Source organism: Microtus pennsylvanicus, chromosome 3 (assembly GCF_037038515.1).
Source record: "Microtus pennsylvanicus isolate mMicPen1 chromosome 3, mMicPen1.hap1, whole genome shotgun sequence".
Classification (NCBI taxonomy): Eukaryota; Metazoa; Chordata; class Mammalia; order Rodentia; family Cricetidae; genus Microtus; species Microtus pennsylvanicus.
Window position 1 is genome coordinate 132,206,870 of NC_134581.1, and position 27,324 is coordinate 132,234,193.

The following is a 27,324-nucleotide window of genomic DNA, read 5'->3' on the forward strand; positions in this document are numbered from 1 at the left end:
CGGATGTCCATGACTGTACACACACATGTGGAAGTTGGAAGTCAGCTGGAAGGAGGCCATGCTCTCCTCCCACCATGTGAGTTCTCGAGACTGAACTCAGGTTCTGCAGGAAGCTCTCCTGCCACCCAGCATTGCTCCAGTGGTTCTGTGCACAGCAGTCTGCAAGGCCATCAGAGCAGCACCGAGGCAGGACACTGGTGGTACTGCTCAGCTCTGTACTGTGAGACTGGCTAGCTCCTCACGGAGCCAGCAACCATCTCAGTCCTACTACCAGGTTAACGGGCTGATACATCAGGTCTCCCCTTCCAACTTCTTGGCTCCTTTTAGAGCTTAGGTAGAAAAGGCAAGGAGTCCAAGGCCACAGCAAAGGCAAAAGCTGCCATACCAGACAGTGTCATCTAGGATTGTATAAGGTCTTCTCTGTGTGGTCCTTGACTGGCTCGGTCAACACTCCAACGAAAGGCTTAGCATGGACTCCACAGCACTACCCAGGCCTTCCTCTTCTATTACTGCATATTAATGAGCCGAACAATAGAGCTTTGGAGTCAGGGTTTACTCTACAGTAGGCACGGAATTGTCATAGGAGAGGTGGGGGCCCTGGTGGAAATGATAGGATCAGGGAAGAGCCCCCTAATGGGGTTATTTTACATATTTAGATATAAAAAGGTGGGAGCCATTCTGAATCAACATGACTGGCTATGAAGCAGAGAGGTTCCATGTGCCAGGGCAGAGAGTAAGATTCTGAGGACCGACTCTTCCTCAGGTGGCAGTCACGGCGGGACAGGAGGATCTGGTGCAGCGGGAGATTCACCAGGACAGGACAAATCGGGAGTACGCTGAGACCATCACCAGCAGCATACCCACCACACCTTCTGCTAATCTGTTAACTACAACTCAGGTCAGCTTTTCAGGGCAGAAGCCTGGCGGGCTCACCTCCTTCAAGCAAAGAAGCATCCAGAGACAAACTGGTTATTTCACATCAGCACTCCTGGTTTTTCTCCTACAGGTGACAAGGACATCTTACAGCAGCTGCCTTGGAATAGGACGCATTGAAGTCGCGAGGATCAAAGAGTCTGCATTGAGAAGGATAAACTAAAACAGACTCTGGCTACAGTGGACATTAGTGTGGTAGTAAAACTGAAAAGGGTTCTCCGAAGTGGACATGAGGTTATGAGAGTTCATTGTTCTGTTCCATTTTTTTTTGCAAATTAAATGTTAACTAATTATTTATTATATATCATTAAACTATTGTAAAAAAATTAAAAAAAATAACAACAACAAAAAACTATTGTTTAATCATATACATACACACACACACATTTGGTACTGCATTGAACAATGGGGTAAAATGATAAAAGCCACTTGGAATTGCAGTCTTAAGAATGAGTAGAGTCATGGGCCATGGTGGTGCATACCTTTAGTCCAAGCGCCAAAGAAGCAGAGGCAGCTGTATCTTTGAGTTTGAGGCCAGTATGACTTAAAGTTCTAGGACAGCCAGAACTACATAATAAAAATTGTCTCAAAAAATATAGAAGTGAAGCTCTGAATGACTAATTGAGTAAATTTTAATTTCTTTAGAACTGGAGTGAGCGTATCAGCCAAAATGATCAAATAAATCCAATTGACCAAAAGAAAAATCTAGGAAAAAAACCTTAAAACTGTACACTCAAGCTCTTCAGGAACAGTACTCAGAAGCACTCATTACGGCCCATTGTTTACCATACCATCATAGGCTTTCCTGCAGTACAGCCTCTAACAAAACTAGGCTGTCTCAACCCCGCAACAGGGTTATCTACCTTTATACATGCGGTGTATGCCCAGGCCAGAGTCCTTAAAGACAAAGCTCACGCCAGCAGGTGGGTCCCATGTGCCAAGCATGTCTATGCAGTCCATGCAGGCTTTCCTTACTGAGGAACAGAAGTGTTGTGAAAGTGTTGAAGGCACAAGCACACTACCAGAGAGTGAAATAAATGTGCAGCTTTTTTAAGTAATAAAAGTCAAGGTTTGGTATGTGAAAAGAAAAAACTCTCCACATGAGAAAATGCTGGGAAGTTATCCCAAGCTCACAAAATAACTGAGCACAGCAGCCCACAGCTAAGTCTAAGGCATCACTTCCCCGTTCTGAGGTCACATCAAGTGCTGCAGTGTGTACCAGCCTCTGTAACACCTTGAAAGCAGTTTTCAGAGCCAGGCACTGGCTGCCTTTAATCCCAGCACTCAGGGGGCAGAGGCAGGGGGATTTCTATGAGTTTGAGTCCAGTCCTGGTCTACAGATGTAGTTCCAAGAGCCAAGGCTACACAAGCCCTCTCCAAAAGAACAAGAAAACACAATTAAAAGAAAAGCAGTTTTTAAATAATTCGCATTTGAAATTGGAGTGGGAGCTCTTAATTCACAACCTAATGCAGAGTCTGAGTAGCAATTCAGCTCTAAGGACCCATGTAGTATGGAGGGCTATCAACAGAAAGCAGTCTGCAGGGGCTAGTTACAATGTCAGCACAGGTGTGACCTAGCCAGGGGACACTGAGTTAGCAGAGCACTGCCTGGGTGTGCCTACGGGTCCAAGCCAGCGGCTCCCAACCTTCCTTCCCAATGACACACAGCTTTAAGAGAGTTCTTCATGTTCCGGTGAACCCCAGCCATAAAATTATTTTCAGTGCTATTTTTTAAACTGTTATTCTGCTGTTTTGAATTGTAATGTAAATATCTGATATACCGGACATCGGATATGCTAACTGCCACGAAAGGAAAAGGGTTGATTAACCCCCAGATGCACAAGTTCAGAGCCACTTGCCTTGGCAATCAGAATCTGAATATGTAAATTTAGGAGTAAGCTGACTGCTCTCAGCAGTGTTGGTAGCTATCATCCGATCTGTTTTTGATTTTTAATTTCAGAAGGGGGTGCTTGGATAGCCCAGGCTGGCCTTGGATTTACTATGCAGCCAAGGCTGGTCTTGAAGCCTTGATCTTCCTGCCAGCTCATCCTACGTGCAGCATGCACCTGAATGAAAGACAGGCAGGTGCAGGGACATCCGCTTTCTCCAGCTCCTATTAGCACTGCCATTGTGTTGTCTTGTGCACCAGCAAAACCCAACTGTAGCACGCCAGCCTTTTCAGGTCTCCAGCCTTGCTTTCCGCCAGCTTTCCCACTCGTCAGTCCACAGACTTTCTCATTCCTGTCTCTCTCAACCTAGTTTACTGGTCCCAAGTTTCTGGAGAGCACAAGTTCTCTTAAGAGGTACAGAGGAGAAGTAAGGGCGAGTTTCCCAATCTTTGCACCATAGCAAGATAACAGTTGGTCCTCCCGAGTCCACGATTCCTCATCCATACACTCAACCAAGTGCAGACCAAAAGTATTCTAAGCTGGAAGAGAGACAAAGCCACCGCAGACTACACGTCAGGTAACAGGCCGGGCAGACTCACTCCTCACCCTCATCTGAAGATACACCTGAGCTGACCACGTACATTTGTCACCTAATAGTGTAACCACTACTTAGAGACCACTGATTCGATATTGCAAATCATCTGCCAATAAAACATGGGCATTGAACAACTTATACACAAAAACATTTATTTTATGAGGGGTTTGGGCATCTAGAGACTTTGGGATTCTTGGAGTAGGGAGATCCTAGAAGCAACTTCCCACGGGTATCAAGAAAAGACTTGTGTAACACGCAGGGAGACGCTACCTATCGAATCCCAGGAAAGAAACTCTGAAAACAAAGTTATTTCAAAGCAGTTAACAGGAACAACTTGACTGGGGCAGGAGGCACAAGCCTGGATGACAGCTCTTTAGTCTGTTCTGGAGGATGACTGTGGATGGCAGAGACCACACTACACACTGGTGTCTGCTGAGAACATGATCTGAGACAACTATGCAAACTAACTAGGCTGACAGGGAAGTCATGGGCTCCCGGCAGGACCCGCTGTTCCCTGCCTCATCACCACCCTGACCATTTCCTCAAGCAAAATGAACCTGGGAAAAGACGGGGAAGCCTGGATCAGCAACTGCTCTCTTTCTCTCATTCTGTGACCCCAGGCCTCCAATTTCCTGATGCACCCACTAACATCCCTCATTACGCCAGTGTGTTCTGGACTAATTCTCATTGCCCTACTGCGAGAACTATGTAGCAATGGGCAACTTCAAAGCAGCCCGAGGCCAGAAGACCAGCACAACAGCAAGAGATGATCCAGGGGAGAAGGCAAGGCTTTAGGAACTTGTGATGCCCACGTGAGAAGCAAACGAAGTGAAGGCCTGAAGTCAAGTGTCCCAGTATGCCAAGGCGGGAAGCAAATACAACGTGGCAAATGAAGAATGGCCAGAGAACAGGGAAGGCTGACCAATCTGTGCCAGGCTTTGTAAGCTTTCAGTCTGTTCAACCCACAGCAAAGCTCATCTGCAGACATAGCCACTAAATGTGCACAGTGAGCATTTCACCCCACAGAACTGGACTTTTAAACTGTCTAAAAGGTTACACAGAGGAACTCTGTCTTGAAAAACAAAAACAAAATATGAAGACTGTTTGTGGCCTGATTCAGAACAAACCATAAAGGACATGGGCAGGAAGTGCTCACTCACCCGTTTCTTCAGAAAGCAACCACTGCTTGCCCTCTGGTCTTTGTCATATACCGCGCTTAGGCTGGGTACTGGAAAGTGTCTTCACGAAACTGCAGTCACAGCCTTGTCAGGTAACCCAATGGTGTGTCCATGTGTTGGCTGAGAACCAGAACCCTGCCACTAGCCTCCTAAATTACATGAACCAATTCCTGATGAGAATAAGGGCTGGTGATGGAAGCTATGGCACTTCCCATCAATACCTGTATATAAGAATCTTAAAAAATGAGAAATGCCATGTCGGGTGTGTTGAAAATACTTTATAATCAATTCCCTAGAATCCTAGCCATTTAGTACAGGGAAAACATAACAGGGTAGAACATTTCAGTACTTTTAAACAATGAGACAAAATATTTGACTAGAAGACGGTAAAATAATTTTACAAATATAAATTCAGGCTTCCTCATATTTTCTACAGAGCAGCTAAACAATAAAAATACTAAAGAGGCTAAGACTCAAAATTCAATAATAACATTAAGAGATTTACCCCAAACTACCTGTAATTTTAATAGTAACAGTAACAGCAACAGACTTGAAAGCCCACTTCACTCATGTATGGAGTCTTGGTTGAGGAAGAAACGGTCACACTGGCCCAAGCTGTCCTCTGGAAATCATTATTCCTACAACTTGCAGTTTTGTGTCCAAGGACACAAGTTCCACATCACTTTCCAAAGAATCAGCAGCCACTATTTTTGTCAGTTCCGTGGCCAGTCTTACACAAATATCCTGAGCCATGAGGGAACAGAGAATGTCATGAAGCAAAGGGAAGTGTTCCTTATCCCACGGGAAATGAGTCACCCTTCTTCCCCAACCCACTGCTGCTCTTCCTGGACAGAGCAGTGCACTTCCCAGCCCTGTTTAATTCTCCTGAGACTTCACACATGATCCATTGTAAACCACACCAGCAGTACACCTTTCAACAGTCTGCCACATTTACGGAATAAATACATGAGAATTAAGCATGGCAATTTGTGAAGGAAAATCAGGGTTTCGTTTATTTTCATGAAACAGGTTATGAGCGCATGAGGAGCAAGCGAGTCACCACCGAGTGGTGCTAAGGACACTGCAGGACACTGAGCAGGGTCTGCAAAGCCATCTTCCCACATGGAATCACATGGTGGGAAACGTTACTTCTTTCAATGCTTTATATTCAGGAAAAGACGACTTGACAAATTCAACAAGATGACACGTGGCCCCTCTTTATCAAACAGCAATACTAATGGCGGGGTTTCCAAAGAAAATCAGAGATGAGCAAATTCCAAATAAAAGCCAACACTGTGATTGAGATTTTTCTTTTAATATGCCACGAGATATCTTGATTGTATATTTTCCAAAGTTCTTTCCAGCTGTATTTCCCAATAATACAAAAGTTTTCGCCCGTCTTTAAATGCAGTAAACTTTTCAAAATGCTTTCTAAATGCTGGATTATAGCCCCACCCACCTCCTCTCTTTGAAAGCAATGTAATACTAATAGATTTAATGGTAATACATTCTTATCTAATAAAGACATCCACAAGTATCAGAAGCCAATTTTGAAAGATTTGCTAATTTTGAACTGATTCAGCATTTTGTGGCTTATTTTCCCCCAAAGGCAGCAGTTTGACTCATGACCTGCTGATCATTGCTACTGAGGAAAGGGAGGGGGAAAGAAACTGAACGATGCATTTCTTCATTGGCCCCAAAAGTGCTAATTTCACAAAGGGATACATCAAAAGCAAACATGCAATGGTTGTTTTAAATTTTTTACTGCAATACAACAATGAAGTAAACAGTAATTAGACACCTACCAATCTCCCCCAAACAAATAAAGAATGTAAACAGGAAAATAACTCTGCCTATATGTGTACAGCTTCTCAAATCATGTCAGAGGGTCTCACATTCAATAATCAGGAAATTTTAAAATAGCAGTAATTATTTTCATTTTAAGAAAAAGTCCCCCTCTACCCTCCCTACCCTAAGTACTGAACATGAAGAATGGGCTTCCTTTTGCATCAATTTCATATTTGTGTGAAGCAGCAACAATGACCATCAATAATTTGGCATTTCTGTTTACAGATGCTCCAATTTTGTTTCCAATTTCAAAAAGCCATTATCCAGTGTTGCCATAAAACAGACTATAGATTCTAGGTAGCAAAGATTCAGAAACCAATGTTAAGTCAAAGAAAAGAGAAAGCAGGGCATCACACTAAATTTCTGGATCTAATATACTAGAATGAAACCCAGGAAATGTTACCTACTGTTTAGAAGAATAAAGACCTGCAAAGGCGGATGTTTGGTTGTCTAGTATTTTACATTGTGTGGATCTGCAGCATCTGCTAGCTGAAGCAGACATGCATGGTATGTATCCCTGCCCTGTGTCCTAGCTCCCTCCCTCCCACCCCCACCAACCTACTACCGTATACCAAATATTGTGGATATGAGCCCAAGTCACCCCAGACAATCCAGTGAACAAAGTTAGTGTAATGCACTGGTGTGAGTGAGATACAAAAGAGTCCCTTCAATCTTCGTCAAAGTTCTGCTGTAGAAGAAAGTTGGCAGCCAAATTCTCATTCTTCTCACAAGCAAAATATGCTTGAATCACAAGTCCTTCAGGAAATCCTAGTGCCTTTAACTGGAAGAAAAGAAAGCAATTAAACATACAACTCATCGATTATGGTCTAGTTTGCTTTCTATACTAGGACTGTAGCAGTGCCACTGAACACCTCAAACAAACAGTACCACAGAAAATGCTCCTGAAAAATTCACAAGTTCAGCCCCATTTGAATCTAGATCATTGTTCAACTCAGGGGGTGGAGAGAACATTTAATAATGTCCAAAAAATTTTTACACATTGTTCCAAATCAATGAGATTAAACCAACAGGCACAATTATGTTAAACATCTTCTGATACCCACACTTAAAAACCAGTAAGTAAGTAAATGAGCATGTAGAAATCTGGGCTCAAATGGCTTTAGTACAGGAAGGGTTGAGAGAGGGAAAGCACATGAAAAGACCTTAACTCGCACATCAACTTTTTGTAAAAATGAATACTTCATTTCTTAACATAGTTTGTATCTTTAAACACTTTATATTAAAAGGGGGTGACCAACTACAGTACCATTGCACTATGTATTCTGCAATAAAGACAGTGTTCCCCATTCGTATATACTTAAATTTGTAGCATTTTTGAAACACTAATAAGCTATTTAGCCTACACTCTTATTATTAAAATTACCTGAGACCCAATACTCAAACACTCAAGCCAAATAACAGCTTACTTTTCTACATACGATTATTACTTCTTAGTCGGATGAATACCTTCCCTAACCATCAACAACTTTCTATTACATAGTACTTAAAAGATAATTATTAGAGAAAAAAAAAACCCAAAAAAACCAAAACAAACAAAAACAAATCAATCAACAAAACAATCAAAGTAGAAAAAACTAAAAACATGAACGTGCTTTTTTTTTTAATCACTGCTTGGTCCATTAGCTCTAACTTCTTTTAATTAATATTTTATTTTTTTTACTATAAAAATAAATGTCAGGGGCTGGAGAGATGGCTCAGTGGTTAAGAGCACTGCCTGCTCTTCCAAAGGTCCTGAGTTCAATTCCCAGCAACCACATGGTGGCTCACAACCATCTGTAATGAGATCTGGCACCCTCTTCTGGCCTGTAGGCAGAATACTGAGAATACTGTATACATAATAAATAAATCTTTAAAAAAAAAAAAAAAGTCAATCCAAATTTCCACTCCCTCCACACACCCTTTCACATGAACGTGTTTTCTAAGTTGTGTCCAAACTAAAACAAGGTTAGTTGAAGTAACAGATCAAGAGATGGGACAATCCAACTACATTCTTCAATGAGACATAAACTTAATTGTTACCACAGAAGAGGGATGTTTTTATGACTTAAGAGGGGACCAAGAAGGCATGATAAACATATGTAGCAAGAAGCCAAAAATATATAAAACAAAAAAGTATCACTGGAGAGAGAAATCAGCATTTCAGCTATATCTAGAGACTCCAATGCCACCAGTACCAGCAACAAAAGATACAATCAGAAAGAGGACCAACAAGGAAATCAAAGGAATTAACCAACACTATAAGGCAACTAGCCTTGACAGCTGGAAAATGTTTAACAAGAGCATATTACAGTCTCAAATATGTACAGGATATGTTTCAGGAAAGATGGCCCTAAAACAAGACTTTGTAAGTTTAAAGAGCAGAAGTTATGCAAACTCATTTCTGAGACTGTGATGGGACGGCGCTTAGAAGTGCGTAGGCCTAGAGCTATACACAATTCATATTAAGACAGGCCCTGCAGGGGTAGGATTCAGTCCTCAAGAATATGTGAGGTTCTGGGTTCAATCCCAAGTGCTACCCACCAAGAGTGTGCATGTGAGTGGGTAGGGTCGTTTACTGATCTAAATGCCTACTTTAACAAATTAAAGAGACTAAAACCAACCCAAAAGCATTTTTGAAGGGGAAGGGTTAGTGAGGACTCCTAATTTTACTTAAACAATTTTAGTTACAGAGCTTGAGACTCTCATGGAACTCCACCCAGCATCAGTCCTAGGTGGTAGCCTTGCTGGGAAACTTCCTCTGGCTCTTTTATTCACTCATAATTTTCCTAGTAGGTAACGAGCACAATGGTGGTTGGGGGCTGGATCTGGGCCTGGTGGAGCCTTCCTGAGCCTATAAAAATATGAGCTTGAGAACAGAAATACAGAAAAAAGGCAGTGCCCCATCCGTGCGAACACCTTCAACTGTGGTTTAATGGTTGTGTACTCAAAGGTTTCACAAGATAACCTGTGATATATATTTTAGCAGGTATTTTATGGAAAAGAGAAAGTGCTATTTTTTGATTGACTGAAATTAAGTTCTATATAGCCTGGATATATAAACAAAAAAGCTTATGTTTTGCTACCTTAAAAGCAAAACAAAAAAACTAACTCAAAGTCAACCAGCAGGGAAATAATAAAGACTAGAAAGAAATGCAAGAGATTTAATATTAAAAAACAAAACAACAAAAACAGTAACTTAAAAAAAAACTGAAAGAAGGGAGCTGGGAGGAGTAAGGGAAGGGGAAAATGTAGTCTGCATGTATTAGAGAATATTTTCAATAAAAAGCACTGAAAAATCAGTAACTGACAAATTAAAATGGTCAGGAAAAAATTGAAGATTCAAATTGCTAAAGTAAGGGATAAAATTAAGCAAACATTACTGCCTTTTCGACAATGAAAACTACACAAAATGAAATATGTAAGCACAGAAACTCCCCCAAGGAACATGAAGGATGGGTGGTGACTAAGTCTATCAGCTCTTCAAATAATCAAGACCAATTCTTAAATTCTTTCCGAAAACACCCTCCACTCATTCTGTGGAGTCACAATTCCCCACAATACAAGACACCTATCACCAGGAAACTATGAAGCAGCAGCTGTTTTGAATATAGGCCTAAAAACACTCAACCGAACCCCAGAAGACTGAATCAAACAACATCATCTAATGATTAGTGAGATTTGTTCCAAGAATGCAATGTTGACTCAATATACACAATAAAGTACTTCTTAGAAGACGATCACGTGACAAACTGAGAAAAGCAACAAATGTACCACCTGTTATGACAAAAGCTCAACAACCTGACACCACAGAAGAACACCTTCCTTAACCAGAAAACACCACAGAAACAAACAAATGAATTCAGCAAGATTTTAGGAATCTAAGATCAACACACAAAACTGTTCTTTGTAATTACAAATATTCTTTGTAATGTTTATTTTATTTTTAAAAATGAATATTTTAAAAATAAAAAGAGTAATTACCAATAGCATAAAAAAGAATAGATATTAGGAATAAACTCAAAAGTAGTACAATATTTTTAACTTACACCACTGAACTGCCTTAGTAAGAATTAAGTTGTTTTGTCCTCTTTGTTTTGAGATAATCATACTACATAGTCTAGGCTTCCAATTGCACCTCCTAGGAGCTGGGATCACAAGCTGCTCATCACACCCACAGACTTAAGATTGTGAACAGCAGTCTCGGAGGGCTCAGTGGTGCGTGCTGCACTCCCAGCACTTGCAAATGCAGGCAGAAGAATCAAGTTCACCCTCATCTACATATCAAGTTGAAAGCCAGCACAGGATTTGAGACAAAACTGCCTCAAATGACAACCCCTCCACCCCCCAAAAAAAATCAAAGAGGAAAAAAAAAGATACAGGACATTTCTAAAATGCATCTCCCGGCTGAACATAAATAAAGGCTCTAAACTCAGCCATCTTTAAAAGTTTCACCCCTAGAAACTTGACAAGCTGATCCTGAGATTTACACAGGATGAGAGATCTGGAACATCCACAACAATTTTAGAAACAAAATTGGAGCACTCAACACCTGATTTCATATTTTCTTAGAAACCTGAAGTAAAGGCAGCGAGGAGTGAGGTACTGGCCTCAATGGCATGTGAATAGACATGGACCAAAGCATTAAAACTAAGTTCAAAAAATAACCCTGACACATCCATGGACCACTGATTTTTTTACAGAAACACATAATTTCAACGTCTTTTCAACAAATGGTGTTGGGATACATGGATATTCACATGCAATCTCACTCATATTCATTAATAAAAGAACACAAAATAGATCACAGACCTACACATAAGAGCAATCTGTGAATTCTTTCTAAAAATTAGCATGCCTTACTTTCACTTGGATTAAACAATGCTTATCTACAATGCAGAAATGAGAAATCAATTTAAGCCTAGACTCAAAGAAAATGAAAGCCAGACATGGTGGAGCACCACACCTTTAATCTCAGCACTGGAAGGAGAGGCAGAGACCGCAGATCTCTGTGACCATGTAAGTGTAGAGTTCCATCTGATTTCCAGCTCAAAATACTTTGTAGCAATAAATGGGCAAGTATGTTACTTTCCTGTCTACAAATGTAAGAATGAGAGCTAGGTTTACTGATCACAGTTTAACAAAATCTAGGTTATTGCATTGCTCAGACCTGCACAGGTCCATTATTGAGGACAGATAGTTAAAATAGGTAGTGTCTGATGTTTATTGTATACCACTCTTGCATAATTCGCATAGATATTTATTTAACATTTTAGGGACAGTAGTGAAATAAAATTTGAAATTATTTTGAATTAGGTATAGTGCTTTAATATTCTTGTGTTTTACACCAATGAGAACTGTAATCCATTAATATGTATATCTGATTTATACAAGAAGGCCCTTTGCTGTAGAGGAGGGGGGCACAAACACAAAGAGTAAGAGGTGGGGCTACAAGTCCTTACTGCAGTCGCTAGGGCAAGGAAACAGAACTGTTTCTGGTGTACAGAAATGCTGCAGCTGCATCCCAGCAGGAGCCACCAGCCCAGGTGCTAAAGTAACCAAGGAACTCAAATCTACTTTGACTTCAACTCACCCGTTCTATAGCTTCTTTTTCCTGAGGTGTTACTTGAATGTAGTTCATGTGCCCACTTCCAGCATCTGCAATTCCTCCGCTGCCACCTCCACCACCACCTCCGCCTCCTCCACCTCCGCCACCTCCTCCTCCACCTTGACCACCTGCTTCCTGAACGGGTTCATTTAGCATCTGGATAAAGTGTTCCTGGTGTTGGCTAATTTGCTGTAGTGATTTGAAAAACACAAGCAAACACTACATCAACACACCAATCATAACTGTCTTCAGGAAAAAGACAACTCTAAATAAGAACAGAAAAGGCTCAGCAAGCATGGTGATTCACTGAGGCCGAGGCAGAACAATCACTGAATCTTAGGCTTGCCTGAATCCAGTAACAAATTGAATTTAGGGCCAGTCCTTTCAAGTCAAAAAGGAAAAAAAAGAAAAGGAAAATGATTTTTTTACATTATCATTAAAGAAACAAAATAGTTCTGAGAGGCAAATGGAGAGAACGCAAATTCTGTAGTATAAAAACAACACAACATTACAACTCCATTTTCCAAATTAGCAAGGATCATCACCTGCAGCAACTGAGGGTTCTCTCGACCTATCTGCTGTAGCAAAGCTGGAAGCAGGGAAGGATTCTGCTGGATAATTTGTCGCATCTGTTGAAACTGAGGTTGATTCCTTAAAAATTCAAGGGGGTGACCTGAAATACATTTTAAAATAAAAGTGGTAAATACATAATAAAGAGGGAGGGAAACCATACCTTCAGACAGAAAATACTTCAAACGAAAATGACTTGAGTTCTCAGGTGCAGTAGAAAAAATAAGTCACAAACTCTCTAAACCCCCATGTGCTCCTTTGCTCTGCTGAAAGTTTTACTACTAGCAAAAGGACAGAACACTAAGAAGCAAATTCACTCACAACGCCCTGTGAACCATTACAGCGAATACAAGAAACTGGTGTCCTGCATCAAATGGTAATCATGTTATTGTGATTGCTCACAAAAATATATATACACACACATAACATATATACGCATTATTCCTATTTATGTGTCATATTAAAGTGAGACTCGAGACTAAGCTACCTAGCAGGTGATTAATAGAAATACTAAAATCTAAGCCAGAGCTGTGCCTCCTCTTTTCACTATATAACATAGAGTCCTGACTGACTGCCAAAATGAGAGCAAAAAACACATAGCCTTTCCAAAATTGGCAGTCCAATCACCAAGATTTTTGCAGCTTTGAAATTGCACAGTCTTTTCCTCGCTTGAGACAGGGATTCTCTTGTACCCTGGGGCTCTCTGGGAACTCCGCTGTGTAGACTAGGTTCCCTCAAACTCGAAGATCTGCTTGCCTCTGCCTCCCAGTGCTAGGATTAAAAGCACACACCACCACACCCTGCCTGCATCTTATGCATTTTTATAAAGTGAGCCTTCCATTCTGAATGAGCACTAAACTGAAACTGTGAAGAACCAAGTAGTGAAGTAATCTCTGACAACACAGCAGCACCAGTGTGCACTACCACACACGTGGTTGAATCTCTCTCTCTTCTGTGAGTGAGGACACGACTTAAGACATATCCAAACCCCACTGAAGCGCTTCAGATCAAACAATCTTATACTCAAGATCGTCTGCCATCAGAAACAGTCACTACCTCCAGCACTAGTTGCTGTCGTTGTCGTTGTGGTCGCTGCAGCTGCTGCCACTGCTGGAGACTGAGGAGTTCCAGTACTCACTGCTTGGGGAGGAGGGTCAACCACAGCCTGACTTTCTCTATCTCCTGGGATTCCCTGCAACACAATTTCCAAGCTTTCAGACATCTCACAAACACACAGGCTAAATATTATACACAGTAAAACATTTGTGGCTTATTGAACATCATTGTCTACACGTAAAATAACATCTATGACATCAAACATAAAAGGTTATTAATCTTAGATGGTTGATACTGTGTAGACCTCAGTGCTGTATGCATGTACTGTATGTAAGGCAGCACAGTTCAACAGGATTTTCTACAGTAATAGATGTACTGTTCAGGAACAACCACAACCCACACCCAATTAGACTCTAAGAATATTAATAACTAGGCATTCCCTCTGTATGGGGGTCCCAGACGACTTTCCTGAGCTGTCACTCAGCAACACAACATTAGAACATTTAGGGTAAGAGGGTGACGGCTCTGAAGTGACTCCTGGTGGTAGAAGTGTCTGACGAATGAATACCAGGCATCTCTGGCCAAGGAAAACCGTCTCCTCTACTGACTCATGTTTCTAAGCCAAGCATCATCTAGGAAGCACCTCATATAAAATTTCAAAATTGACAAAATAGGTATAAAATAAATTTCAATAGTTTAAATTTCAAATGATGCTTTTTGTATGTTTCAAGCACTTGGTTTTTTTTTAATTATTACAGCTTAAAAGTACAGAGTTTTTATTTTGATGAACAAGATTAAACAAATGGCAGTTATAGCTATTTAAAAATCCATCAGTCTTAGACTTTATCAAGTGGTGGTAAGTCCATTTCCTATTACACACAAGGCAAACCCACTTTAGGAAAGACAGGCAGTGAGCAGTGGCTAACGGTGCACCTGCACTACAGGTCCAGCCGGCTCCTGATGGGGAATCACTGAAGGCTAAGACTACTGACTGGCAGGTCCAGGGTCCAGAATTTCCGTCAAATTGTCAAACAGAAATGGTAATGGTTCTTTTGCACTAAATATTTCATAACAGATTATGTGAACAACTAAAATCTACTAAGATGTCAGCCTACTCTATTAGAAAGACACCCTCTCCAGAGCTCACAGGTGTGGAAGGCACCACCCAGAAAGCCACTTCATAACTCGCTGCCATGGCATTTTCTAATGAAAATCACCTCAGAATCTTTTCAAAGGTTACATTTTATCAACACAAAATGTTAACAGCAAACTATCTAGCATATAGTATTTGCCACTAAATTGCTAACTCATCTTTTAAAATCTTAATTTCTTTAGAGTTTGATATTAAAGAGAAAAAGTGAAATACACTTCTCACCATTAGAAGATACTCCACAGCTCTGTCGGGGTTGTTGAAACTGGCTCTCAGGGCCGCAATTACTTGCTCTCGTTCATAGCCCATTGACATGATCTCAGTTATCATATTCTCGTAAGATTGACCTGTCACTAAACAGGTGTGTGGGGGGGGACAAGGAAAAAGTACATGAACATTTAAAAAACATTCTCTCCACACCTCTCAACTGTATGATGTCTATAATGTTTCATATACTACTGTGTTGAGCAAAGACAACAGTATGAAAGTCAACAAGTAGTCAGATGCCCTCCCTTAAAAAATGTCCGTGTTCTAATCCCCAAAACCTACAAAATACATAGACTATGTAACAAAGGGAAGTGTCTTTCCAGCAGATGGGCCTGATGTCATCAACAAGAGAAACAGAAAGGTAAGAGACAATGAAGACAAAACAGAATGAGAGCTCTGTTGTTGTCTTTGCAGGTGAAGAACCGGTTTGTAAGCTTTTAGAATCTGGAAGTGATAAGGACCTAGATTCTCTCAGTCTCAAAAAAAAAATTATTGACATCTTGATATCGGTCAGAAAAAAACCGTGTCAAAAATTCTGACCTACAAAAATGGCCAGAAAACTAATTGTTTCATACCACTAAGTTTGTGGTAACTTACAAGAGCAACAGAAAATTAGGTGGCTTTATAAGCACAGTAGAAATATCAGCTACAAATACAAGAAAGAATTCACAGGTCAGAGAAGGCAACCTGCCCAAGACAAAAAACAAATGGGTTGTTCTTGTAATCTTACCATTTGAAAGGCTGCTCTGAGTTTAAGGTCAGTTTTAGCTACAGAAGTTCAATGGCAGTATGGGACATAAAGACAAGTTCTAGCTGACAAGAAACAAGTCATTTTTTGCATATATTTCAAACAATCAAGTCTGGTGTGATAAGGTTGGCTTTTATTTTTTCTTTTGACACTTTGTATTTTCAAACTGATGGGGAACAAGTTAGCAAGATACAATTTCACACCCAGGGATGGAATTACTTGTGTTGTAAGTGAGTCACTGGGCACAGGCAATCTCCAATCTTCCCAGGTGGATGTTATCTTGCCTAAAAGAAAGCTACACCCACTCAATTCACCTCTATTAAAACTATCTTCTTTTCCCTTTATGTTCTGGGTACCACTGCCTTTCTTACCACCTCAGAATTCTTCACCCCCAACTCTGCTCTCTAGTTTAAATGACCAGCAGCCATATGCCACCAGTAAACAACAGCAAGCACACTGGTGCAAACAAGTGAGGGTGCAAAGACTTTTGTAGAGGCTGTAGATTTCCTGTTTGCAGTTTAAATAAACAAGTCTGCAAATTCAGAGGAAGATGAGTAGCACAATTACAGTGGGGAATCCCTACAGCACACACGGAGTATTTAGTCATTCCCATAGTCTAAATGTTTAACTGTGGCCTAAAGCAGAACCACAGAAAACACATAATTATAGAGTCAGGAATACTGAGACTTTACTAGAGTGCTTGAGAAAAACGGTTCAAGATACAGACCAGGAAACGAGGTATAACAAAAGCCAAATGGGAAGCTAACGAAGTGGGGACTCAACAGAGCAAAGAGATTCTGGAATTACAAAGCTGAGAATGATCTAGGTGACATAAAGACATAAATGTAAGGGTGCTAGCATTCCTATCTGTTGGCTTCTTGACCAAGTCATAAATTGTTCTGCTTCCTACACTCTGAAACATGAGCAAAATTATGTTATGTCTCTCCTTAAAATGTGTGTAAGTAAAATCAACACCACCACCAGAAACTTAGACATAGCAGTATCAGCAGCAAAAGGCCTAATTTACTTGGCTCCTGCTCAATAGAACCAAGACACTCTATTGTGGCAACACTGGTAACAGCCAGAATCTCCAATAAACTTAGACACAAGTGCCCAACTAGCTCAGAACCAACTTGTAATCCCAAGGGTTGTCAGTGCCGTCGGAATGCAGCAGCAACTGCTGCTGCTAAGGAGCCAGAAGCCAGTCACAAAGGGGAGTGCACCTATCCCAGCCCTCCATCTACACAGGAACAGGGATGCCAGCCAATAAACATAAAAACATGAATTGTATCAGAGGTTTAATAATAGGAAGAAAAAATGCTGACAGATTAGAGATGAAGGGAAAGGGGAAGACTTTATTAAATAGTCAAATCAAAAGTTGGGGCAAGAAGGCCTTTTTGCTATTTGCCCATATAAGTAACAGGATGCAGCCAGAAATCCAGAACACCAGCACACTGGATGAAAGCTGGGGGTGAACATACAAATGTGAAGCACATAAAAGAAACCAGCAAACCCTTCCAAAGGCACTTACTTCTGCAATAAGCCTATACACAGACCAAACTTGTTAAGACCACATACTTAGAAAACTCATAATGGGAAAATAATTAGCTTCAAAGGAGTGTGCTTAACTGCAAGAGGAGATTTTAAAGAATTTAATATGGAAACCAAAGTCTCTAGTACTATGATCTAAATAAGTCATGTGTAAGTGACCATGAAGCTGATTACAGTGTGATCCTGAAGGTGAAACTGGACTGTCTGATGACTTCTTTTGTAAGTTAGACACTCACCAAGGGCACTTGTTGCATCTTCAAAAAGATTTGACCGGGAAGAATCTCCTGGTGTACTGTAAAGGGTTTTTAGAAAAAAAAATCACATTTCAAAAAGTATGCAAAATCCACTTAAATTATTATAGCAACTAATTTCTAAAGAATTCTTTATTAATGCCTACAGGTAAGTCAGTCTCTTAGAGATTATACCCAAAGCTTTACCTGTAGGATTTATGGTTAAGGTAAGACTACTTCTGAGACTCTGTCATTCTAATTAACATTAAAAAGATATAAAACAATGCCTTTAAAGAAAGTGTGCTCTAAGAAGTATGAGAATAACCCATAAATCAAGTCACAGCAGAAGAAATACCAAAAGTAGCCACCTGTAGAAACCAAATGAGGCTGGCGAGTCTTTCACAGTGAGGTTCTCAGTAAATTTCCAACAATGATAGGGAAAGAAAGCACACAAGTTAAGGAATACGGCATACACAAAGGAAGAAAATGGGGTGAGGTGCAGCTCTTTCTAACCTAAAGAAAACCAACTGTAAAGGTATAAGGTCCTGGGTTAACCCCGGGCAATGCACTCACATGCACATCCCTATGTTTCCGCTTTGTGGGGAAATCAGAATTAAGTTAAAATAAAAGGCTGAAATGTAAGACTATAAAACACCACAGAGATTCTGACAGTGGACACACAAAATCATGAATGACGAAGTAGAGGTGAAGCCATCTAGCGGAATCTAGAGGAATGAAGACAGAAAATGGGAGGAGCAATGAAAGGGGGTGGAGTTATAGGACAGACTTGCCCAGTATACAACATATACTTATGAATACTAATTAAATAACAAAGCAATTACAATTTTTACTTTATTTTCGTGTAGGTGTGCATCCCTAAGTGTATGCAAGCATATGCACATGTGAAGTGCCTTGGAGGTCAGAAGAAGCATTAGATCTGGACCTGGGGTTACAGACAATTGTGAGCCACCATTATGCGTGCTGGGAACTGAACCCCAGATCTTCTGCAAGAGCAACTAGTGCTCCTAACAGCTAAGCCACCTCTCCAGGTGTGACAGCAGTAGTAAACTATTACACACGCTCCATATATTTATACTGCATTCCAATTTTACCTTTTAAATTACATTTTTTAAATGGACTTGTGTGCAAATGTGTATCTGTGTGAGCAGATATGGATAAACAGAGATCAAGAACTATTTTCTTCTGTTTCCTACCCTGTTTAAGAACCTCTCTGTGACCTGGGCGGTGGTGGCCTATGCCTTTAATCCCAGCACTCAGGAGGCAGAGACAGGCAGATCTCTGTAAGTTTGAGGCCAGCCTGGTCTACAAGAGCTAGTTCCAGGACAGGCTCCAATGCTAGATAAAAACGCTGTCTTAAAAAAGAAAAAAACAATCAAAAGCAAAACATTATTTTGCCCTTGTCCTTCACTAGTTTCTAACTTTAAAATATTAAAAATATTTAATACTAAAATGTTAAAAATAAATCCCTTTAAGCATTTAAAACTGTAGTGTACTTTAAACACCATTCCTCATGTCATGGATGTGCATGTATGCACACAGATACTTATGTTGTCCTACAGCCTCTGTCACATAGTGGAAAAGTCCTGACTGGGTGTGGCAGAACACTGCTGTAGCTTCAGCACTCAGTAGTTGGCCTGCTCCAAGTTCAATGACGACAGTATGGTAAAACAGATTTCGGGTTGACTTAATGTGTCGTTAAACAACAATGAACTCACAAAGCATAAGTGCAGTTTCCTTCCTTCCTTCCTTCCTTCCTTCCTTCCTTCCTTCCTTCCTTCCTTCCTTCCTTCCGGGATTTAATGTATTTTGTCTACATATGTATATGTACCACACATAGGTCTGGTGCCTGCAGAGGCCAGAAGAGGGAGTCAAATCCCCTGAGTAACCAGATAGTTGTGAGCCACCATATGGGAAATGGGAAGTGAAAACAGGTCCCATGCAACATCTCTCCGGCCCACAAGTGAAGTTTCTTTATGGCAATCATCAACAGTACCCTCTGCACTGTTCACAGGTAGTTTATCAAGAACAAAACTAACATGAAAAAACAAATTATAGGAACAAAATGTCTGGCCAGCAGTGATGGAGAAGCCTTCAGTGTACCTCCTGACACCTATTCGCTGAGTTCTGTGATTTAAAGGACACATTTATCTTGCCTTCTAGACCTTCTGTCATTCTCTCCAAAGTTACACTATTTTGAGAAAAAAAGAACAGCCAAGTGTACACTTCAGTGATGTAGAGAAGAGCGTGACCCTTGCACAATGACATGCAAATTCGTGAAGTGTTCCATATTTTAAAAAGAGACTAAGCAACTAGTATATAAGTCCAACTAAGAAGTCTACAGTTAGCCAGACATAGTGACACACACCTTCAGTACACTCAGGAGGTAGAGGCATGTGCATCTTTGAGTTTAAGACCAGCCTAGTCTACAAAGTGAGTTTCAAGATAGCTAGAGCTACACAGAGAGACTCCATCTCAAAAAACCAAAACAGATGAAGTCTGCTTTCCTAGATCACTAGCCATCCTTTTCTAACTTATTGACTCTCTGGAGACCTAAAATGTTAATTTAAAATTTTTATTCTTTGGCAATTTCATGTGTGCGTGTATTCACTGTATCATGACCATATCATATCCACTCATCTGCTGCTATTTCACACAATCTCATACACATATAATATGTAGTTAATGTTTCTTGATTATATCCACTCAACTCTCGGCTATTACCTGTCCCTCAACTCTCCCCCTCCCACCTTCACGTCCCCACTCAATTCCTCTCCCACAGACAGACTTCGACACAATGGTTTAAGCTGATTCTAGTGATCTTCCACTGTGTAAGAGCAGAATGCATTCTAGATGTACATGGGGAGAAAGGATTTAAGTTAGACAATGGTGTCAAAGATGCTGGGTGTGGGGTAAGTGTTCTAGGTTAACATAAGAAATATATTCCCTAAGTTTTGTGCTACTTCTTAGTAATGGGCAGGAGATTCTACACTCTCCCAAAATACAGCTGACTGTATGAGACAAGGTGTCAGAAGATATTTGATTACACTGTGTAAAGATATGTTACTGTGACTGGCTTAAAAAAAAAAGCTGAACAGCCAATAGCTAAGCAGGAGGTATAGGCTGGACTTCAGGGGAGAGAGGAAGGAAGAAAGAAATGGAGAGGTGCTAGGAGACACGGAGAGGAAACAGGAGGTGCAAGAAGGAAGAGAGGTAATGCTACATGGCAGGACATGGATTAATAGGAATGGGTTCATTTAAGCTGTAAGAATTGGTTGAACAAGCCTAAGCTATAGGCCAAGTTTTCATAATTAGAAGTCTTTGTGTCATTATTTGAGAGCTGGCTGGCAAGACAGAAAAGAATCATCACAACATGGAAGCCACATTTAGGGGCAAAACGCTAAAACAAAGTGTCGGGGCCCGGTGGCAACCAGGACCATAAACTATTTCTCTGGACCAGTCCCCAACATAAACTAAAACTATTTTTCTCTTGACTGGCGTGGAGGCGCAGGAAAAAACACAACTCACATGTATTGCTAGCTGTCATGCAGGCTAAATTAGCACTTCTTTTCAGGCATCCTCCAAATTAGAGAAGGAGCAGAGCAACACCCTGACCTTTTGTCAGGCTAGCGACAGCCTGTCTGGAAGGTTATGTGACCACTTCAAGTACTAATTATGGCTTGATAGCCTGGCTGCCACACCACCTTTTTGTTCATTACTTCCATGCTATATATTCACTTGCCTGCCTACTGGTCCCTTAAACAGTCTCAATCACCAGAGCCACTGTTAAGGTGCCACAGTATAGTGTTCATGAAACCTTTATTTTAAAAAACCTTTAATAATGCCCTCCAAATGTAATAGTAGTGATGCTAAGGGATGAAATACGCTGGAGAAGCTTTCTTTAGTGACTGAATGAAAGCTCTCAACTTAACTGGGGGTGGAGGGGTACAGACTAGCTAATCTACAGGACCATCATACATTTTAAGACAGTATACTTCAAAGACTTATTTTTGGAGACAGGTCTCTCTATGTAGCCCTGGCTGTTCTGAAACTCACTATGCAGACCAGGCTGGCCCCAACTGAGAGATTCACCTGCCTCTGCCTCCCAAGTGCTGGGATTAAAGGCGTGCCAACTACACCTAGTTCAAGAAACATTTTTCTTTCAGACATAATCTTGCTATGAAAGCCCATTTTGCCTCTGAACTTGCAATTTTTCTGCTTCGGCCTCTGAAGTGCTCAGATTAGCCATGAACACAACAGCTGGTTCACATCCTAATCTCATTAGTAATTAATCTCTTACTATGTCTAATTTATAGATTAAACTTTACCAAGGGCATGTCTGTATATGAGGCAAACCTGCACATACTGCCAGAAACCCCACGGATGATTTCCATGCTTTCAAAGCATTTCTAATCACTGTCAGTTTTCCACAGTGGCTGGCTCGGACTCCTAGTTCACGTAACTCCTTCTACTTGTGTTCCAAGCTATAGCTCAGTGCCAGTTTCAGACTGGCTGTAATAGAACTCATATTTTAGATAGCCCAGGAAATCCCTTTGATTTCCAGCCAAAATTACTATGACTAAATCATCTGCTCTGCCCATAATATTATCACTGAAGGAACACCACCCCAAATCACCCCACAATCCTATAAAAAAAAACAAAACAACAACAAAACCCTGCAATTCCTCCTGATCCTTCACATTTGATTCACCAGGTTTCAGTGAGGAGCGGTGACTTTGGTAACAATGAGGAAGAGCTCTGGCTAGGAGGCTGTAGCCAAGAGTCTGTGAAAGCTGCAGGTATCAGGCATCTATCTCCTGCTGTTTCTGGGTGCTGGGTCAACAAAAGAGGCAAGTAACAGCAACTACTGCTGATCTTACCTGACAGTCACCACACCTGTGCCACTTTCCACCTCAGATAATCTTAGTGTGACCTTCATTTTATAGATGAGGAAAATGTCCAAAGACCTTAATGCTGTTCTTAAAGTATAAGAGCTAACAAAGGTCAGAACAAAATACAGTGCAATACAGCAACTGAATTATTTAATGATATGGAAGGATGCAAATGTTACATATATAACAATGGCCACAAACAATTACGACAAATAAAAATGATTGGCTGCCAATGTTATTTACAATTACTTTTTTTAGGTAATTTATATTTCTTAAACATCTCTACTCAGAAGAAGCTTTCCAATACATCTTTCTAAAAACTCAAAACATAAAAATCTGTATGATAGAATGTATACCTATATTGTTAATAGTAAACTATCAAAGTAGTCACAAACTGGCTGGGAAGAAAGCTCAGTTGATAAAGGTGCAAGCACAAGAACTTGATTTTAGATCTCCAGGATCCACGGCAGGGTGCAGTGGCATGCCTTGTAACTCCAGCACTGTGAGGGTGTTAAGGGGTGGATCCCAAAGGTTCATTGGACAGCCTAGCCAAACTGGCAAGCCAAAGACCCTGTCTCAAACAAATAGGGTAGAGAGCAACAGAGGAAGATACATTACATCAACCTGTGTCCTAAACACACAAGCATGGTACATGTACATACAAGCAAGAAAAACAGACATAAGGATATGACACAGAGTTCACTTAGAAATAAAAAATGTGGGCTGGAGAGATGGCTCAGGGATTAAGAGTACTAGCTGTTCTTTCAGAGGACCTGAGTTCAATTCCCAGCACCAATATGGCAGTTCACAACTGTCTATAACTCCTGTTCCAGGGAATCTGACACCCTCACATACACATTATGTGCAGGCAAAACACCAATGTACATAAAATACAAATAAACTATTTAAAAAAAAAGAAATAAAAAATGTAACATAGTTTGACTTTTACAAATCCAGAAATATGGCTACTTTGTTATTTAATTTCTTAAAACACAGTCCTTACCTGTCAGCTGGTGCTGGGCTAGTAACCACTGGTGACTGTGCTGGCTTTTCTGCAGCTTTCTCAGGCTGAGTTGCACTAGCAGGTGCAGGTTCAGAAGATGCTGTAGTTGAGGCTGGAGTAGTAGATGCAGGTGTGGAAGTGGGAGCTGAAGCAGGGGTGGGGGCTGGAGCCTGAGCCACAACTGTTGCCGTGGAAGAGCTAACTGCAGCCGTGGTGGGAGCACTCGATGGCTGAGTTGTCGCTGGCACTGGGGCTGGCACTGCTTTGGGCTAGACGTGTTAAAAAAGCAAAGTGAATATAAGGTATTACGTGATCACTCGCTGGACGATGGCAACAACAAGAACAGTCTAATAACTAGTAACGTAAACATCATTTTGTAACTGGATGATAAATGTGGATGATAAATGATCAACATTAGCAAATGAAAGTGCTTCATTACTCCTCAGAGTTCCTAGGATAAATTACATTATCTTAACTATCAAGTGCACTTAACATTAGACTCATCTCAGTCCTTATAGCAATTCAGTATAAAAAAAGAACACAAAGAAATGTGTCTTAAATATAGAACACACATACCCAAAAGTACCATATAGTTTTCTAGCGCTTTACTTATGCACCTTGTTTATAATTTTAAAGACTATATTGCCACTTAAAAGCATTATCAAAATAAGTCTTTGACATTGAAGTTAAACACACACACACACACACACACACACACACACACACGGAGCAAAATGATGTATATACTCTGTACTTCCTGAACTAAGAGCACAGCCATAAAGCCTTCCAAGCAGCAAATGCAATTACACATAAATAAAAGTCATAGTGAATTTTATTCTACCTAAATCCTACATTCAGTCTATTCAGTCCATTACTTTTCTGTAGACTTAAGTTTACTATTTTAACAAAAGATGGGTTTAAAATCTCCCACTATCCCAAGTCAGTAAACTACAAAAGCAATGAGCTGAACTGTGTCTTGCTTAACTTGAGCTGTTAGGCGAAGCTAACAAAGTCATGTGTATTTTAAAATACTTTAAAACACCGCTAGCATATACTCCCTTCTCTTTTTCTAATTCTTTCTCTCCTTCCTTATTTATTTAGTTAGGTTTTCAAGAGGGGGTTTAGTGAAGGCTCTGGAGATAGAACTCAGATTCTTAGGCTTGCAAAATAAGGAAGCACTTTACTGGCTGAGGTTTTGTCCCTGCTCTCAAGCTCTACTTTAGGAAAATAAATAAACAAGCAAACACACAAATAAATACAAAGCTTGCTTTCATAAAATCACCCAATATATTTCAACATCAGGAAATCACCAAACAGCTCTTGCTCAAAAGCTAATTACAAAAATCATCCCATCGCCGGGCGGTGGTGGCGCACACCTTTAATCCCAGCACTCGGGAGGCAGAGGTAGGCGGATCTCTGTGAGTTGGAGACCAGCCTGGTCTACAGAGCTAGTTCCAGGACAGGCTCCAAAACCACAGAGAAACCCTGTCTCGAAAAACAAAACAAAACAAAAAAAATCATCCCGTCATTTCTTTAGCTGTCTTTCTCTTTATTTCTTAAAACTTTTCTCCTCACTGAAAACTGAACTCGCACTCAATTCATGTTTTTTTTTCCTGCCCTGAGTCTGTCAAATCTAGCAAAAATATCTAGTGCCTGAAAGGCAATATATTGTAAGCTACAGAATGAAAGACATTAATTTGTTTGCTAAGCATATTTTTAAATAATCATGTGGTTACTTAACTACTCTAGCACCTCTTATAAAGCAGAGTGAACATAGATTAAAGAAAGATGATAACTCTTCATGGGCTTTAAGGAGTAATGCCCCTTAAAAAATAAGGCACATTGTTTTACAAAATGAGTTTAGAGCTACAGATACCTAGTTATCAGCCTTACAGGGACCGTGGTAGATCTGCCTGTATCCCACATGCTGTGCTACAGAGATGCACACAACTCATCGGCTGTGGACGTGGCCACTGTGTGCTGATTCACATGCATAACAGTACAGTGGGAAGACAAAACTTACTTTTGTCACCATAACCACCACAAAGTTCTTCTCATCAATTTTGTATTCTTTGAGAGCAGTGTCATCACTGAGGATTTTTCCTAATAATTCAGAGGAGAAAATGTTATTTAAAAATACATTAAGCTGTCTTACAAAAAAATTACTCTTAACATTAATTCTGTCAAGTAAAATGTCTAAGAAAAACTTGAGCATTCAGCTAATAAACATATAAATGGACATGTACCACTTTAAAAGCATAAGCATTTGATGAAAAAATATCTAACACCTTCAGCATATAAAACACCAACTGATTTGGCTTTTAATTTATTAACTATTTGAAGTCAGCCCTACAATCAGGAAAATCATAAAGACAAAGAAAATTAAACATTTTCAATTGCCTTGTCACCTCGAAAATATAGTTTTTTTTTAAAAGAAGGGATGAGCAACTTCCTACTTGAAACACTAGACACTTGATGAATCAGAAACGTTCCAATGTTATTTTTTAAGATTTATTTTTTAAATTATGGATACAGAGTTCTTCCTGCATGTATCTCTGCAGGCCAGAAGAGGGTACCAGATCTTATTATAAATTGTTGTTAGCCACCATGTGGCTCCTGGGAATTGAACTCGGGACTTATTAAAGAGCAGATAACACTCTTAACCACTGAGTCACCTCCCCAGCCCCATGTTCTAATGTTTTAAAAGTAAAACAACCACAAACAAAATAAGCCAAGTGAACAAAACCTTTCATAAAAACAGCAGAACATACAAGAAAAGAGAATAGTGGAGCTCAGTGAGCATGGTGCACAATACCAAAGCTATGCTCGGGTCAGGACTCCTAAATGGTTCCTCACTTGAATTTAGTTCTCTATTCTAAAAAAGCTATTGCATAAAAATCAGTATGAATTACACAAAAGAGTGGGAATGAGATCAAGAGGCTAGGCACCAAAAATTATAGTTCATCCCTTTTGAATCCTGACAACAACGGAGCTAGATCAGTGTGCGATCATTCTCACCTGTCTCTCCTAGAAGGAAACATGCCCAGCAGTGGGTGATGCATACCTGTGTTGTTGCTGAGATAGAATTTCTCTGTGTAGCCCTGGCTGCGCTGGAACTAGTTTGGTAGAACAGCTGGCCTGGCCTCAAACTTAGGAGATCCATCTGCCTCTGCCTCCCAAGTGCTTGGATTAAAAAAGGTGTTGAGCCACCACCGCCTTGTTTTTGTTTGTTTGTTTTCTTTTTGATGTAATCCCAAGGCTCGGGAGGCTGAGGCAGGCGATTGTGAGTTCCAGGACAGAAAGGGATACAGAGTGAGGCCCTGCTTTGAAAATACAAAAACTACAAAAGCTCCATGAAAGGAAACAAACAGGTTAAAAACTTATTTCACTGGGCTGGAGAGATGGCTCAACGGTTAAGAGCATTGCCTGCTCTTCCAAAGAACTTGAGTTCAATTCCCAGCAACCACATGGTGGGTAAACAACCATCTGAAATGAGTCCTAGTGCCATCTTCAAGGGAACAAATGAGTTTTCTCTACTAAATTCTGCCATCAAGTTTATTTTTTAACATATTTTCCTGAGTGTCAGTGAGGCTAATTAAATTTGTAATTTCCTATTCGTATTCTTGGGTGCTTTTGTATTGGGGCTTCCTTTTCTTACGAATTTAAAAATACTCTATATAATTTGTATTTCAATTTGGGGGGGAGTCCTATCATTTAATCCTATTATGAAGATCTTCTGATGTATGAAACAAGCCTTCATTCTCCAACTTTCGTATTAGTCAACTAGTGCA

At 40.4% G+C, this 27,324-nt stretch overlaps 1 protein-coding gene across 1 annotated transcript in view; it reads right to left on the reverse strand.

Annotated features, from left to right (window-relative positions):
- Positions 1 to 5,894: 5,894 nt before the first annotated feature.
- Positions 5,895 to 27,324, reverse strand: part of Rad23b (RAD23 nucleotide excision repair protein B) — a 35,905-nt gene continuing 14,475 nt past the window's right edge. Inside the window, exons 3-10 of the mRNA XM_075967192.1 lie at positions 25,557 to 25,636; positions 23,534 to 23,802; positions 17,627 to 17,682; positions 15,050 to 15,177; positions 13,675 to 13,810; positions 12,594 to 12,721; positions 12,034 to 12,237; positions 5,895 to 7,224 (exon numbers count right to left, since the gene is read on the reverse strand). Coding sequence (XP_075823307.1) covers positions 7,111 to 7,224; positions 12,034 to 12,237; positions 12,594 to 12,721; positions 13,675 to 13,810; positions 15,050 to 15,177; positions 17,627 to 17,682; positions 23,534 to 23,802; positions 25,557 to 25,636 — 1,115 coding nt within the window. The 3' untranslated portion in view covers positions 5,895 to 7,110. The remainder of the gene's footprint in view (positions 7,225 to 12,033; positions 12,238 to 12,593; positions 12,722 to 13,674; positions 13,811 to 15,049; positions 15,178 to 17,626; positions 17,683 to 23,533; positions 23,803 to 25,556; positions 25,637 to 27,324) is intronic.